Source organism: Leucoraja erinacea, chromosome 18 (assembly GCF_028641065.1).
Source record: "Leucoraja erinacea ecotype New England chromosome 18, Leri_hhj_1, whole genome shotgun sequence".
Taxonomy (NCBI): Eukaryota; Metazoa; Chordata; class Chondrichthyes; order Rajiformes; family Rajidae; genus Leucoraja; species Leucoraja erinaceus.
In genome coordinates, this window is record NC_073394.1 from 18,629,850 (window position 1) to 18,647,811 (window position 17,962).

The window sequence follows — 17,962 nt, forward strand, 5'->3', positions numbered from 1 at the left end:
CATATCACATTTGAACAAAGATAGTTTGCTGTTTGCCTTGACACCAATTGGTGGCAGTGTTTTTTTTCCTGCATTTCGAAGCAAATTTGGAGTATGTGGCTACATTTTTTTTAAAGTAACCACATAGATAATAGATTCATCTGTCTGGTGTACTTCCCTCTCATTAATGTCTGGAAGAAGTAACAGGCTGCAATATTCGCGTCAGATATGCTTTTCTTTTTTTTTTCGGAAGTTGAAAAACCTGCCTGTACAAAAAGAAAACAATTGTGGAAATAACTCTCGCTCCCCGAGGCATATTTTGATTATCAGCGCGCGCCTGCAAAATGAACCTCTAAACAAAAATATTAAAGCTACTAGTAACTTTACATAAACTCAATCGTTACTTTGCTTAAGCGACACTCTTCCAGACGGTCCTGTGGCACGGAGCCAAATCGACAAAATTCTTCAAGTCAGCCGAACTTCTATTTGGAGGGAAGGGTGGGCGTGAAGGTGCTGCCTCCCGCCGCTTGTTACTGGACGGCTGCAACTCAGTGATTTCGCAGCTTGAAAGGGCAAGCGTGCAGGGCTCTCCTGGCGATTGGGCAGAGACCGTAGTCAATCAAACTAGTGGCTGGGCTTCCGCTGGCGAGTTCGGCAGTGGTTGGGGGGAGGGAGGGAGGTAAGGAAAAGTTGTCCAGAGGGGACAGAGCTGGCGACAGGGGAGCGAGCGAAGGCGCTCTTGTGTGTGCGTGTGGGGCGATACATTGCAACTATGGGGCCCGAGTGAAACATTTTCACTTGTTCCTCCGACTGCAAATGGAGACTTTATTACTAACGCTGATCGCCTTCAGTCACTGTCTGATTGCAACAGGTAGGCGTGGGTTTTGTGCCTGTTGTCCAACTGGGTGTTGCTTATATCTGTGATCTTACCGGGGGGCTCTGCATTGTTGCTTCATTACGTTTCTATTTGTAGTAAATGAAAGTTTTGGAGAAACCGACTGCTTCCAGTGTCGTGTGGCAGCGCAAAAAAAAAGTATTCGGACCATTAGCACTGCAAAGCGATGTATTTTTTTTCCAAACATAAAGTGTGAAAGATCGTAGTCCTGATGATTACACGTTTAATTTGGTCTTTAGAAGATTTTAGTAGCTTGAACCGTGAATGTTAAATTGCGTGTAGGCTAAATTGAATTAGGTTAGATATGTAAACCCTTTACATGAAAACATCAATTATAATAAGGCCGCGGTTACAAGCGTTTAAGACGTCGTGTCGGGTGTCACTTCGTGGTGTTCTGAAAAGTTCGTCAAAATGTATCACACGACCTGTGTGGAGTCGGCATTAAAGAGCAAGTAGCAAGTATATGTGTCTGCGATTGTTGGCACTTTATTTGGTTTAGTACGATCACCTCATTTTTTTCGGTGTGTATGTATGCCTGTGTGAATGTATTTATAGTGCGATATTTCTGTTCTGGAAAATGACATCTGTACAATTTCAACAAGTTGTGAGTTTCAAAAACTTAGCTAATCGTATTAGTTAATGATTAATTTTCAGCCAACAGAAGCTTAAAATATGCGCGCAGTTTTCCCACGAAATCCATACCTTTTTATATAAGTGTGTTAGCGAAAACTTAAGTATTGGAATGTGAACATTCAGGAGAAGTAAACTTGTATGGAGTGGGAGTTCGTAAACACGAAACTGTACAGAAATGGTTTATTAATTCCTGAGCTATTCCCGATCCAGGCTGTTTAGTTTAAACCCAATGTTTTATATTTTTTTAAATATTAACGTACGATGTAATCCACACGTTCTATATTTTTTGTACCTCAATGATATTGTTCAATTTTAAGCGAAGTGACTGATTAACCTGAAACACAAGGAAGGCATTCTTTAAATGTACAATTCAATGAATTGTAACGTTAAATATATTAGATTGGAGAAAAGTCAATGGATCAATTCATGTCTTTTAAAAAAAAAATTGTTCTGATTGAAACCTAAACACATATTAGTTTAACGTCTAAATTAGAAAATATGAATGTCATAAATGATGCTCTAACCTTTCTTGAATATTTGTGTGGTAAGTTGTGTTATAAACCATTCTATAAGGAAGCAATAAACTTATTTAATTGTGAAGGACATGTGCAAATTACATATCTGTGACCAGCGATTCAAATGCTATATTTGTAAAATAGATCAGCTTTTAGGAAAGTTTACCTTTGGTGTGTTACATTTTAAAACATGTTCTCAATAAATTGGAATATTTATGGTGACATTATTACCAGAAGAAACGTTTAATAGAGTTTTTTTACTGTCATAGCTTTGTGACATTGCGATTAGGCTACTTTGCAGAATTGCCTCTTGCACGTTAAACATTTAAAAAAAGTTGAACATGTTACCCGTTTAATATATTTTACTATAAAACGCTATTCTCACTTCAAAGATGAGAAGATTCACATTTTTGGTTTAGTTGTACCAAGTACTCATGGAATAAGGAAGAGGAGCTATCAAACCGTGTACAATATTAATCTGCCGTTTGGGCCATGAAACAATGCAGACATCAAAGTAAATTTCCCTCAATGTTCAATGACATATTAGAGATTTAGTGATCAACTCAGCATGGAGGAACAAGAGATGGTCAAGAAAGACATACGATCCAATAAAACATTATTCATTTCTAGAGGGAAATTGGGGAACTGGGGCAGTCAATGGAAGGGTCTTGAGAGCAGTCAGTATTACGATTGAAGAGGTGCTCAAGGTCCTGAGGTGTTTGAAGGAAGACAAATCTCCCGGGCCTGATCAGATATATCCTGGAACACTGTGGCAATCTAGGGAGAAAATTGTAGGTGCCCTGGCAGAGATTTACGAGTCATTAAATACTGGTGAGGTGCCGAAAGATGGACTCACTGTGGTGGATGTTAATATGTGTTTATTGTTGTTTTATTGTATGGTATTATATGTATGACTGCTGCAATTTCGTTCAGACTTCGGTCTGAATGACAATAAAAGGCTATCTATCTATCTAAGATTGGAGGGGAGCAAATGTGGCTCTACTCGAGAAGGGCTGCAGGGAAAAGCCTGTGGTGGGAAAGTTACTAGAGAGTATTCTGAGGGATAAGATATACATGCATTTAGATGGACACGGGCTGATTCGAGATATTCAACATGATTTTGGACATGGAAACAGAAAATAGGTGCAGGAGGAGGCCATTCGGCCCTTCGAGCCAGCACCGCTATTCATTGTGATCATGGCTGATCGTCCCCAATCAATAACCAGTGCCTGCCTTCTCCTCGTATCCCTTAATTCCACTAGCCCCTAGAGCTCTATCTAACTCTCTCTTAAATCCATCCAGTGATTTGGCCTCCACTGCCCTCTGTGGCAGGGAATTCCACAAATTCACAACTCTGGATGAAAAAGTTTTTTCTCGCCTCGTTCTTAAATGGCCTCCCCTTTATTCTTAGACTGTGGCCCCTGGTTCTGGACTCGCCCATCATTGGGAAAATTTTTCCTGCATTTAGCTTGTTCAGTCCTTTTATAATTTTATATGTTTCTATAAGATCTCTCCCTCATCCTTCCAAACTCCAGTGAATACAAGTCTAGTCTTTTCAAACTTTCCTCATATGACAGTTCCGCCATCCCAGGGATCAATCTCGTGAACCTAAGCTGCACTGCCTCTATCACAAGGATGTCCATCCTCAAATTAGGAGACCAAAACTGTACACAATACTCCAGATGTGGCCTTACCAAAGCCCTATACAACTGCAGAAGAACGTCTTTACTCCTATACTGAAATCCTCTTGTTATGAAGGCCAACATTCCATTAGCTTTCTTCACTGCCTGCTGTACCTGCACGCCAACTTTCCGTGACTGGTGTACAAGGACACCCAGGTCTCAATACACCTCCCCCTTACCTAACCTAACCCCATTGAGATAATAATCTGCCCCCTTGTTTTTGCTGCCAAGGTGGATAACCTCACATTTATGTTTATTATACTGCATCTGCCACGCATCTGCCCACTCACTCAACCTGTCCAGGTCACCCTGCAACCTCTTAACATCCTTTTCACAGTTTACACTGCCACCCAGCTTTGTGTCATCCGCAAACTTGCTAGTGTTGCTCCTAATTCTCTCTTCCAAATCATTCATATATATGGTAAACAGTTGCCGCCCCAACACCGAGCTTTGCGGCACTCCACTCGCCACTGCCTGCCATTCTGAAAAGGATCCGTTCACTCCTACTCTGTTTCCTGTCTGCCAACCAATTTTCTATGCATGTCAACACCCTACCCCCAATACCAAGTGCTCTAATTTTAGTCACCAGTCTCCCATGCGGGACCTTATCAAAGGCTTTCTGAAAGTCAAGATACACTACATTCACTGGCTCCCCTTCATCCATTTTACTTGTCACATCCTCAAAAAATTCCAGAAGATTAGTCAAGCATGAATTCCCTTTCATAAATCCATGTTGACTTGGACTAATCCTTTTACTGCTATCCAAATGCCCCATTATTACCTCTTTAATAATTGACTCCAACATATTTCCCACCACCGAAGTCCAGCTAACTGTTCTGTAATTCCCAGTTTTCTCTCTCACTCCTTTCTTGAAAAGTGGGATAACATTAGCTATCCTCCAATCCACAGGAACTAATCCTGAATCTATTGAACATTGGAAAATGATCACCAATGCGTCCACTATTTCTAGAGCCACCTCCCCGAGGACTCTGGGATGCAGGCCCAGGGGATTTATCATCCTTCAGTCCCGTTAGCCTACCCAATACTATTTCTCGATTAATTACAATTTATTTCAGTTCCTCTACTCCCTTAGATCCTTTGTCCTCCAGTACATGGGTGGGTGTGTCTCACAAATCGTGAGTTTTTTGAAGATGTGACCAAAAAGGTTGATGAAGGCAGATCAGTAGACATTGTATATATGGATTTCTGCAAGGCATTTAACAAGTGTGTAAGAAGGAACTACAAATGCTGGTTCAAACTGAAAATAGACACAAAAAGCTGGAGTAACTCAGTGGGACAGGCAGCATCTCTGGAGAGAAGGAATGGATGATGATTTGGGTCGAGGCCCTTCTTCAGAACAACGTTCCACTTAGTAGGCTGCTCTGGAAAGTTAGATCCTATGGAATCCAAGGGGAGATAACTGAATGGATAGAAAATTAGCTTCATGGATAGAAGCAGAGGGTGAAGATGGAAGTTTGCTATTTGGATTGGGGGCCTGTGACTTGTGTTGTGTGGTTTGGGACTGGTCCCGTTGCTGTTTGTCATCTATATCAATTATTTGGATGAGAACGTACATGGTATGATTAGCAAGGTTGCAGATTACACTAATGTGGGTGGTATTGTGGATAGTAAAGATGATGGTCAGAAACTGCAGCAGGATCTTGATTGATTAAGCAGGTGGGCTGTGGAATGGTTGATGGAATTTAATGCACAGAAATGTGAGGTGTTTGCATTTTGGGAAGTCTAACATGGGCAGGACCTAAACAGTGAATGGTTGGGCTCTGGGGAGTGTTGTAGAGCAGAGGGATCTAGGAGTGCAGGCATAGTTCCTTGAAAATTGCATCACAGGTAGATGGGGTGGTCATAAAGGCTTCAGGCAAATTGGCTATTTCAGTCAGAATCTTGAGTATAGAGGTTGAGACGTCATGTTGCAGTTATAGAATATGTTAATGAGGCCACATTTAGAGTATTGTTCAATTTTGGAGACCCTGTTATAAGTAAGATGATGTCAAGCTGGGAAGTGTGCAGAGAAGATTTGCGAGGATGTTGCCAGTACTTGAGATATAGGGAGATGTTGAACAGGCTAGGTCTCTATTCCTTGATGCACAGGAGGATCGTATAGAGGTGTACAAAACATAAAAGGAACCGGTCAAATAACTGCCCAGAGTCCCTTGCCCAGAATATGGAAATTGGGAACTTAAGAAACATTTAGACAGGTACATGGATAGGATAGGTTTAGAGAGATATGGCCCAATGTCAGGCCGGTGGCACTAGCATAAATGGGACATTGTTGGTCGGTGTGGGCAAGCTGGGCTGAAGGGCCTGTTTCCTTGCTGTATGACAAAATTATTCACTCCAGTAAGATCTCTGGTTCAGTTCTCCATTTTGTGCTGAGCAAAAAATCTGAGTTGGTTGGGTTTTGGGAAGGAAAAATAAAGCTGGAATCAGCATGAAGCTACTAGGTTGTTGATAAATGCCACATGGTTCATCAATACCCTTTGAGGCCAGAAATCTACTGCCTTTAATTGGTCTAGCACATATGTGACTCAAAACCCATTGAAGTGGTTGATTGTTAAGTTGCCATTTGAAATAGTTTAAGAAGGAACTGCAGATGCTGGAAAATCAAAGGTAGACAAAAATGCTGGAGGAACTCAGCGGGTGAGGCAGCATCTATGGAGCAAAGGAAATAGTTGATGTTCTGAAGAAGGGTCTTGATTTGAATTAGTTTAGTTGTATTTAAAAAAATACAAGATTGGACCACATGAATTGAACTGTTAGACCACCTGGCAATGACTCAATTCAGACATATCAATGTGGTTCCTCGCCCACTCAACCATGTACAATCCTTCTGTTTGAATCCCTGGGGTCTGGGATTCAGACTGGGAGATCCATCCCACTGCAAGGCTGCATTCTCTCCCCTCTCCTCTACTCTCTCTACACCAATGACTGCACCTCCACTTTCAAGTTTGCAGATGAAGCAACCCTGATTGGACTGATCCAGGATTGGGAGGAATCGGCCTACAGACAGGAAGGGGGGGGACACGGGTGGTGTCCTGGTGCCATCGCAATGACCTGGAGCTCAATGCTCTTAAGACAGTGGAATTGATTGTAGACTTTAGTAGAGCTCCCCCTCCCCTCACCCCACTCACCATCAACAACACCACCACCACCACAGTCGCATCACATTAAGTTCCTGGGAACCATCATCCCCAAGGATTTTAAATGGGGGGGCCACCATCAACTCCACAGTCAAAAAGGCACACAGGAGGATGTACTTCCTGCGGCAGCTGAGGAAGCACAATCTGCCACAGGCAATGATGGTCCAATTCCCTACGGCCATTGTAAAGTCTGTCCTCACCTTCTCCATCATGGTCTGGTTTGGCTCGGCCACCAAGCACGACATCCAGAGGTTGCAGCGAATCGTTCGATCAAACCCTTCAAGACCAAAAAAGGTAAATTTATTATGGGGAACAAGGAAATGGCAGGTGAGTTGAACAGGTACTTTGGATCTGTCTTCACTAAGGAGAACACAAACAATCTTCCTGATATAGTAGTGGCCAGAGGATCTGGGGTGATGGAGGAACTGAAGGAAATCCATATTGGGCAGAAATGGATAGACTGATGGGACTGAAGGCTGTTAAATCCCCAGGGCCTGATGGTCTGCATCCCAGATTACTTAAGGAAGTGGCTCTAGAAATAGAGGATGCATTGGTGATAATTTTCCAATGTTCTATAGACTCAGGATCAGTTCCTGTGGATTGGAGGATAGCTAATGTTATCCCACTTTTTAAGAAAGGCGGGAGGGAGAAAACTGAATTATAGACCAGTTGGCCTGACATCGGTGGTGGGGAAGATGCTGGAGTCAATTATAAAAGATGAGATAGGCGAACATTTGGATAGCAGTACAGGATCGGTCTGAGTCAGCATGGATTTACGAAGGGGAAATCATGCTTGACTAATCTTCTGGAATTTTTTGAAGATGTAACTAGGAAAATAGACAAGGGAGAGCCAGTGGATGTAGTGTACCTGGACTTTCAGAAAGCATTTCATAAGGTCCCACATAGGAAATTAGTGGGCAAAATTAGGGCACATGGTATTGGGGGTAGAGTGCTAACATGGAGAGAGAATTGGTTGGCAGACAGGAAGCAAAGAGTAGGGATTAACGGGTCCTTTTCAGAATGGCAGGCAATGACTAGTGGGGTACCGCAAGGCTCGGTGCTTGGACCGCAGCTATTTACAATATACATCAATAATTCAAAGTGACATTAGCAAATTTGCAGATGACACAAAGCTGGGTGGCAGTGTGAACTGTGTGGAGGATGCTATGAGAATGCAGGGTGACTTGGACAGGTTGGGGGAGTGGGCAGATGCATGGCAGATTAAGTTTAATGCGGATAAATGTGAGGTTATCCACTTTGGTTGCAAAAACAGGAAGGCAGATCATTTTCTAAATGGCGTCAAGTTGGGAAAAGGGGAGGTACAACGGGATCTGGGGGTCCTTGTACATCAGTCTATGAAAGTAAGCAGGTACAGCAGGCAGTGAAGAAAGCAAATGGCATGTTGGCCTTTATAACCAGAGGAATTGAATATAGGAGCAAAGAGATCCTTCTGCAGTTGTACAGAGCCCGAGTGAGGCCACACCTGGAGTATTGTGTGCAGTTTTGGTCTCCTAATTTGTGGAAGGACATTCTTGCTATTGAGGGAGTGCAGCGTAGTTTTACAAGCTGGCAGGACTGTCATATGCTGAGAGAATGGAGCAGCTGGGCTTGTACACTCTGGAGTTTAGAAGGATGAGAGGGAATCTCATTGAAACATATAAGACTGTTAAAGGTTTGGACATGCTAGAGGCAGGAAACGTGTTCCTGATGTTGGGGAGTCCAGAACCAGGGGCCACAGTTTAAGAATAAGGAGTAAGCCATTTAGAGCAGAGACGAGGAAACACTTTTTCTCACAGAGAGTGGCGAGTCTGTGGAATTCTCTGTCTCAGAGGGCAGTGGAGGCGGGTTCTCTGGATGCTTTCAAGAGAGAGCTAGATAGGACTCTTTATATTAAAAAAATAGCGGAGTCGTGGGATATGGGGAGAAGGCAGGAACGGGGTACTGATTGGACTTGATCAGCCATGATCACATTGAATGACGGTGCTGGCTTGAAGGGCCGAATGGCCTACTCCTGCACCTATTGTCTATATGTCAGCTGAGAAAGTCAGAAATATTGAATGGATGACTGATCTTAGCCACAACAAGGAAGCACATCCTCCATTGATTTAATTTACTCTAGATAAGATCAAGAAAAATGTGGGTCAACGGTAACAAAGACACGGTATCAACCAAGCTACAGCGCTGAAGACTAGTGCTCCAGTACCACCTATACCTTCGGCAAAGCTGCTTTGTTACAATTGCAACACTGGTATCAATTAAGCAAGTCAAAATTTAAAGAGAAAAAAAAGCCAAATCCATTGACAAATTATCACCCCCTCCGTTTACTCTTGGACATGTGCCTGCTGATATTCAATTTCGGGTTTGTGAACAACGCTCTGCTTTTGGCTACCTACATTTGGTCTAAAGGTGAACAAAAGAGTTGTATTCCAGGGACAGATTAGGGAAATTAGAGGGCCTGTCCCACTTGGGCCTCATTTGCGCGTCACACAGGTGGCGTGCAAAGATTTTGTGAATCCCAAAATCCTGGAGAGGCGCGCTTCACTGCCTACGCCACCACGTTTCATCATAAGCCATGCACGCATAATGCAGCCATGCGCAAGTCACGTGCATGTCACGACGCATGCGTGACGCGTGAATGATGTTACGTTTTGCATCGTGATGAGCAAATAATGCCCAAGTGCGACAAGCCCTTAATTCTTCTTTTGACGAGGCTCTGGTAGAAATGAAGTCAATGGAAATCAGGGAAAATCTTTCAATTTGCTGGAGAATTTTAGAAAAAATATCAAAAATTCCCCTCCAGAAGTTGTGTAATTTTGTACAGGTGACACAATTTTACACAACCACATATTCATTCCCTCCACCAACCATGTTCTGGTCATCCTGTGTACCATCTACAAAACGCACCGCAGTTATTTGCCCTGTGTTTCTGACAGCATCTCTGAATTCCAAATCTTCTAACCTCAAGAAGGGCAAGATAACATAGGAACATCACTAACTGCAATCTCTACTGAGTCTTACACCATCCTAGCTTGGAGATATATCACTTTTCTTTATGTTGAATAGTTTAGAAAATAGGATTGCCTGAGTATCACTTGAGGGAAAAGTAACCTGTCATCCCAGCTGATGGAGGGAATTTGTTCAATACCTGCATCTTGGGCTGAATGGCTGACCCATGTGCTGTTACGTGATCTTGTTGCTTGTGTCAATGGAAATGAGAAAATGATGGGATAATTTTCACAGCAGTTTTCTTGGTGTAATTTCCGGATCCTGATGCCTACTATGATTTGGCAACACCAATAATGCATGTAAATGAAAACTCATTTCTGTTTATGATATTTGGAAAATTATAGCCTCCTTTCCACTTCAAATTATTTGCACAGCAGCTGCTTTGAACATTGTGCATCTGTTGGAATCTGTTCAAAAGGTGCATGATTGATTTATGTTGCTTCTGAAATTTAAATTAACGACCTGAAAAGAAGAAAAGGAATGCTGTTTCTTTCAATTTTTTTTTTTTTGGCTCACTCCGATTGTAACTTTTGTCAGAAGCTTTACTGACTAGTTCCTGTAATCACATGGCCAGATCGGCTGTTCTTTTTTCCCTTGTAAGCAGAATTACTTTTGAAAGTTAGAGATAATAGTATAGCCAGCTGCACTTGACTTCATAACTGATCTATTCACAGAGGTATAGGTTTTAAACCAGGTATGCTGAATACTACTCGGATCTACTGCAATGGAGAAATCTTGTGTTAGTTATAACTTGTAATTAACATCACAACAAGATTTTTTGTAAATGCTTGCGGTGTCCAATAGCTTTTGATGTTTCTAACTGGATTTGATAATAGCTTAATCATTTTGTATCTGTTTTGCTAAAAGTCTCATAGCAGAGGCACTAGTGGATAATTTGGAGTGTTGTTATTGAGAATCTTAGTAGATTATTTCTAACATCTCAGGGGGGAAAAAGAGAAAAGAAATCCATCTGGGAGAATTTTTATTCCTTGCGTTTAATCGCTGTTTAAAAAATTGTTTGCAGTCTTGTAACTCAATGCTTCATTTTATTGAGCTCAAAATGTTCTGCAGGCTCAAACCATGTTTGAAAGTTTGTCTGTACTGCTGTAATAAAAACAGTTGCATGTAAGTATAATGCAAGAAGTTTCATGCATTGTCTCACAAAGGGGCAGATTTTACAGAAGTGGGACATCAAGTAACATCAGCTATTAGCTCAGTCAAATCATAATCATAACATACTTGTTCATAAAGATGCTGACCATTCAAGCAGAAATGAGTTGGGGGAAGTGGAGCAGGATGGGGATGAGAGTAGATGAATGAAGCCTGCTGCACCACAGTATATGACAGAACTAGAAGGGTCTCAACCCAAAACTTCTTCTCTCCAGAAATACTGCCTGTCCCTCCGAGTTACTCCAGCATTTTGAATCTATCTTCAGTTTAAACCAGCATCTGCAGTTCCTTCCTCCACTATGCATCTCCAACAACTGAAAGAACCAGAATAAGGTTAAGGAGCTATCTATGCCAGGTGCAGAAGGGGAAACATAATGGGAAAGAGACTGATTTCTGAAAATTAAAATTATGAATTAAAGCTGAATTGAAAAGAAATTGCATTTTAATGTTTTGCTGCAAAATTTATAGCTTGGTAAGACTGAGACGCCACACTTTTGTTCCAAAGAGATTAACTTGGGAGAAATTAACATCTATTATAAATTCCACCTCGCTATATTGGGCTGTCAGATAAACAGCACGTCAGCTGTTAATGGTTAGTTGCTTAACTATTAGTTTAATGTTTAGAGCAAGAATGCATTAGATTTCAATTTCTTTTCTATTTAAGACAGTTTAAATGGACTGTAACACTTTGATATTATGCATAAGCTTAGTTACTCCAAATAAACAAAGGAGCAAACAACAACGAATGTGAGCAAATCCTAAAATTGATATAACCATTCTTTGCTTTCCTATATATCAAAGTGTTACTTTGATAAATAAGAAACACTAAATTTAGAAAGTAAAAATATAACAGAACTAAATACAAAAATATTTTTCTAAGTTCTGTAAACCCCACTCTCACCTTGTAAGATTTCACAGTGGTTTGTTCAGTTGAGGCACTTTTAAGGAGCATCATGCAACAGATTATAAGGTTTTAATTGGGTATCATTACAATGAATTTACAGCAAAACCACAGGCTATTTGGTGTTGCTGCCTCATTCCTCTTCATGTAACCCCAAGTATCCTTTTCCTTCAGATCTTACATTTGTTATTCCCACCTATTATCTAAGGTGGTTGGTTTTAAATGTTAACTGTACACTGGGTAATGAAGTTATTTATATTCCCTGTGTAAGAGGCATTTAGGCAGCAGACGCTTGCATAGGCATTACAAAGAAGGATATGGACTTGGGGATTAGTGTAGATGATTAAAAAGGTAGGCATGGATGTGGTGAGCTGACAGGTCTGTTCTGATGCTGTACAACTCTGACTCCAAGATACACACGAGACATGCCCTGATTAGGAACAAAGGGAGTGTTATATGGTTATTACAGGTGTTTAAAAATGGGGGGGGGGGGATTGTTAAAATCATCTTTTATGATGCCCCAGTGAACAATAATCATGTAACTCATCCTCTCAAGGCAATGATGTAAAAGATGTGCTGTTTCTGATTTATTTAGCATGGTACAAGCTCTGATTTGGTTGTGGGGCTGAGGTTGCCACCGATAGATGGCAATTCCAACTATTCCAATTTCTGTTTATCTTCCTTGTTGGTGGAACATCTACATCTGCCCTGGTCAGATTCTTGTGTAGGAAGGAACTGCAGTTGCTGGTTTATACCAAAGATAGATGCAAAGTGCCAATTGGCCAGTTGGCCGAGTAACTCAACAGGCCAGGAAACATCTTTGGAGAAAAGGGATGGGTGACTCTTTTGGTCAGAACTGAAAGTAGAACCCATCTCCAGACCCCCCCCCTCATACCACTACTTTCAGTCTGAAGAAGTGTTCCCACCCGAAATATCGCCCATCCTTATTTTCCCCAGATGCTGCCTGACCCACTGAATTACTCCATGGTTAGATTTTTTGTTTGTAAGTAAAATAAAGGGGAAATTTGAGGGTTTTTTTTATATAGAATTTCCTCCTCAACAAGTTTGTCATGGCCTTCACCAGAATATTTGTATTGATTGAAAATTAATGGCTCCCAGCACCTTCTCAACGACAATAAACAAAGGCACTGACCCCAAGAAAACCAAAGTTTTTTTTTATTGTGCAATTATTATCAGAATAATGGGCCAGAATCCCACTAAACAGTAATTTCCTGGCACTCAATAATTTTACAAGGGGCTTGCAGAATTTGGTTGTGTAATACCAAACATCAAAGTTTGGATTCTAGGGCTGGAAGTACCAATCAGTTTTTTAAAAAAGATTTCCTGTTTATAAGCTACTTGGAGAATGTTTATGTAGCATTTGTTTTAATGCTCCAACCTTGTACGTTAAAAGAATAATTGATGAGGACCCACCCAGAGTCTGCTCCAAGCATAGAACATATGAGAACAAATATTTTGTACCACTTGAATATTTGCTTTTTTTTGCGTACCAGGAGCACCACACCGACACTCTGTGCCTTTGTCTACACACTGTCTTGGTGTGCTTTGAATTAAATTATTTAATGGATGTGGTAATTATGGGGATATGTGCCTCCTTTGATCCACCCTATTTTCATGTGTTTGTTTTTTTAAAATAGATTAAAAAAAATTATTGATTGAAAGCGTTTACACAACTGGAAGGAATAAATAATTAATAAGTGGTTAATGCCATTTTTGAACAGAATCTCATTCCTTTGACTGTGGTTTTGCAGAGGAAGAGGAGGATGCAGTTCAAAGGAACATGGGGATTAATGGAAGGTGCAAAATTTACAGGATGTTTTAACGCCTTTGAGCGCAAACTAGTTAAGTGATGAGATGTAGATTGGTTCAATCTCATATAACAGAAAATATGGAACAGGGCGCGGGAGCAGACACTTCGATCCACAATGTTTGTGACACACCAGTTAATCTCCTCTGCATACACGGGATCCATACCCGTCCATTCCTTCCATATCCATGTGCCTATCTAAAAGCTTCTGAAATGTCATCGTATCTACCTCCACCACAGCCCCAACAGTGCATTCTAGGCACCCACTATTTTCTGTGTTTAAAAAAAATAAAAAATCCTTCATATCTCCTTTAAATTTTTTCCCTCTGACCTTAAAGCTATTCCCTTACGTTTTTGACCTTTTCACCTGGGGGGGGGGGGTGGTAATACCCTATCTGTGCCTGTTATACTTTTATACAATTTTATATACCTCTGTCAGGTCACCCCTCAACCTCTGAGGCCTCAGAGAAAACATTCCAAGATTGTTCATCTTCTCCTTATAATCCAGGCAGCATTCTGTATCTTATCTAAAGCCACAACATCCTTCCAGTAATGGGGTGACCAAACCTGCACACAATACTCCTAATACATCCCAAGTAGAGGGTTATAAAGCTGCAACATGACCTCCTGACTCTTATACTCTATGCCTCAACTGATTAAGGCATGCATACCATATGCATTCTTCACCACTCTGTCTACTTGTGTTGCCACTTTCAGGGTGCTATGGATTTGGGCCCCTAGATCCCTTTGTACATCAATGTGGCAAAGGGTCTAGCCACGAACTGTATATTTTTAGTTTATATCTTTCAGTAGTGCAAAAATTGCTAGAAAAATAATAACCGATTCATGCCACGTCCTGTCATTAGCTTTAAAGTGACAACAAACTGGTATGAAATGTATATCTCCAAAATTCTAATAACTTCAAGATATTAATGGAAGGGGACTGAGTGCTGGAAATGCTGTTGAAAGTCAAGGTGAGTTGGCTTGACGGTCTTTAGAGGGGAATTGTCCTTTGCTAGCACTGGTCTGGTACAAATGTTGTCTGCGGTTATAAGCCTATATTGGCTGGGTTTTGCTGTAATTTGGCACTATAGCCGCAGTACAGTGAAAATATAAACATTATATTTCAAAGATAAACACAAAAAGCTGGAGTAACTCAGCGGAACAGGTAGCATCTATGGAGAGAAGGAATGGGTGACGTTTCGGTCAAGAGCCTTTTTCAGATATTATATTTTAACCTGCTGAGTACAAAAAGTTTTCCCCATTTAAATACAGGACAAGAACAGTTAGAAATGGCATCGGGGACTGCTTCCCCCTTTCACAAACTTAAAATTAGAATGAAATTTGAAGCAACCTTTAATAATCATTCTAGCTTTTGATGGAGGGAATATTATTGCTTGTAGTATTCTCCCAAACACAAGGTCTTTGTCAATTATAGTAGCCACCTTGGTTGATGTAGATATGGTTTGTAATTTGAAACTAAGACCATCTTGGTGTACATGACACAAATGCTTGCTGATTAAATTTAATGTCAAAAGATTAAATAGTTTGATTCCATTCCAAATAATTTTTAACAAGTTTTGTTGCCTTGACATTTAACTTTTTTAAATAAATGGTCCAAATAATAAGAATTCCCTGTTCCCATACACGGTGCAAAGTAGCAGTGCAATGTTTTTATTAAAATATTTTTAGCCACTATGTTTTTAAAATTTTGTGTATTCATACCAAATTTGGACATAAAATAATCCATTTGCCCAGAAAATGGAATTTGATCTCATTAGCTGTGCAAAACATAGCTCTAACATGCAGTTAAACCTCTCTTTGTGTCATCAAAACATGATAAGGGTGTCATTAAAACAATCTATTCCATTTTTCCTATAATATGGTAACTAAAACTAAACACAATACCCTTAAACTTTGCCAGTCTGAAGAAGGGTATCGGCCCGAAACGTTGCCCATTTCCCTCGCTCCATAGATGCTGCTGCACCCGCAGAGTTTCTCCAGCATTTTTGTGTACCCTTAAATGTGGCCTCTCCAATGTCTTGTGCAACTGTGATATAACCTCCGAACTTCAACACTCCATACTCTGGCTAATGAAGGCCAATGTGACATCACTTTCAAGGAACTATGTCCCTGCATTTTTCGATCCCCTTGCTCTAGAACACTTCCCAGAATCCTGTCATTCAGTGTGTAGGTGCAGAATGATCAATATCCTTCCATCGCTGCTATTCCATGTGCTTATCAAAAAGCCTCTTAAATGCCATTATTGTATGTGCCTCCACCAGCTCATTCAAGGCACCCGCCACTCTAAAATGACTTTCCCCATACATCTCTGTCAAACCTTACTCTTATCTTAAAACAATGCCCTCTAGTTCTTGACATTTCCATCCTGGATAAAATGTGCTCATTGTCTCTTCTATCAATGCCTCTCGTAATTTTATATACTTCTATCAGCTCACCCCTCAACCTATATCATTCCAACGAAAACAATCCATGATTGTCCAACCTAATACCCTCAAATCCAGGCAGTATTCTGGCAAACCTCTTTTGCACCTTTTCCGAAGCTTATACATCTTTTCTATAACCGGGCAAGAGACCTGCACACAATAAATGTGGCCGTACCTAAGTTCGGAAAAGCTGAACATGACTTGATGACTTTTATACTCAATGCCAAGACCAATGAAAGCAAGCATAATATGCTGTATTTACCGTTCCATTACTTGCGTTGCCACTTTCAGGGAGCTATTGATTTGGACATTAAGATCCTTCTGTAATCAATGCTGTCAAGGATCTTGCCTTTACTTGCATAATTTCCCCTTGCATTCATCCCCCCAAAGTGCAACAGCTCACTCTTGCACAGATTAAACTTTATCTGCCATTTCTCCCACCATTGCTGCAGCTTATGTATATCCATCTATCAGCACTCCTTACCGTCCACAACTTCACCCATGTTATTGTTGTCTACAAACTTGTCAAGGGGTTATGAGGAGAAGGCGAGAGAATGTGGTTAGGAGGGAGAGATAGATCAACCATGATTGAATTGAATTTCCTTTATTGTCATTCAGACCTTTCAGTCTGAACGAAATTTCGTGCCTGCAGTCATACATACAATAATAGACAACAGAACAGACAGTAAACACAAATTAACATCCACCACAGTGAGCCCACCAAGCACCTCCTCACTGATGGTGGCAAAAATCTTAGAGCTGCAGTCTCTTCCCTCCTCTTCTCCCTCTGCACTGAGGCGATACCCCACCGGGCGATGGTAAATCAGTCCCGCGGCTCACCGAGCTCCGCGAACGGGCCGGTTCAAACACCGCGGCCCGGGGTGGTCGAAGCTGCCGCCCTCCAGTCCAGCGGACACAGCTGTTGACGACGTCTTCCACTGGCCCTTGGCCGAACCCCGGACTCAGGCCACCGCCGCCAGAACACCATCTCGGCTACCGGAGCACCGTTCCAGCCACGAGCCGGGTCGCCCTCACGTGAGCGTCTCAGCCCCGCGCCAGGCCGCCCTCATGGGAGCGCCGTTCCAGCCCTGAGCTGGTCCGCCCTCACGGGAGTGAGCCCAGGGCGAGTCCCGACAGGCTGCCTCCGGAGCCTCGAGGTCACCAGCTCCGCCATTAGGCCTCAGCGCAGACGGAGGCAGAGAAGGGGGATACAACAAAAAAGTCGCATTCCCCCGAAGGGAGAGACAGCAAGCCCTGTTTCAACACCCCCACCCCCCACACACACATAAACACAGCCTAAAAAAACAAAAACTTAGCTGGACAAAACGAAAAAAGCAACACAAAAAAGTAAAAACAAACGGACTGCAGGCGAGCCACAGCCGTTCACCAGCGCCGCCACTTCCGGATAGTGTAGACATGGCCTAATTCTGCTCCTATCACATGACCTTTACCAACCAACCCATCTATATTTCTGTCCAAGCCATTTATAAATATCACAAACGGCAGTGGTCACAGCATTGATTTCTGCAGAACTCCAGTGGTCACCAACTTCCAGCTAGAATAATAAACTTTCACCAGAACCCTCTGTGAAATTCCACTGTGATCCATGTCGATAACATCCACTTTATCGATCATTTTCTCCTCAAAAAACTCAAGGTATAACCTCCAGCGGACAAAGCCATGTTAATTGTCCCTAATTAATGGTCAATAGCACTTTATTGTAATGTGTACCTCAGTACAGTGAAATT

General features: G+C 41.6%; 1 protein-coding gene and 1 long non-coding RNA gene across 9 annotated transcripts in view; one reads left to right on the forward strand and one right to left on the reverse strand.

Annotated features, from left to right (window-relative positions):
• The window catches only part of LOC129705716 (uncharacterized), an 89,890-nt gene extending 89,360 nt beyond the window's left edge, over positions 1–530 (reverse strand). For 3 of the 7 annotated variants that reach the window (XR_008724951.1, XR_008724956.1, XR_008724957.1), the window contains exon 1: positions 384–505. This is a non-coding gene — a long non-coding RNA (uncharacterized LOC129705716). Of the gene's footprint in view, positions 1–383 lie in introns of all 7 variants that reach the window. The other 4 variants (XR_008724950.1, XR_008724952.1, XR_008724949.1 and 1 more) reach the window with 3 other exon arrangements.
• Positions 531–644: 114 nt separating this feature from the next.
• The window catches only part of LOC129705712 (low-density lipoprotein receptor-related protein 5-like), a 159,515-nt gene continuing 142,197 nt past the window's right edge, over positions 645–17,962 (forward strand). For both annotated transcript variants that reach the window (XM_055649453.1, XM_055649454.1), the window contains exon 1: positions 645–850. In XM_055649453.1, coding sequence (XP_055505428.1) covers positions 796–850 — 55 coding nt within the window. In that variant the 5' untranslated portion in view covers positions 645–795. The remainder of the gene's footprint in view (positions 851–17,962) is intronic.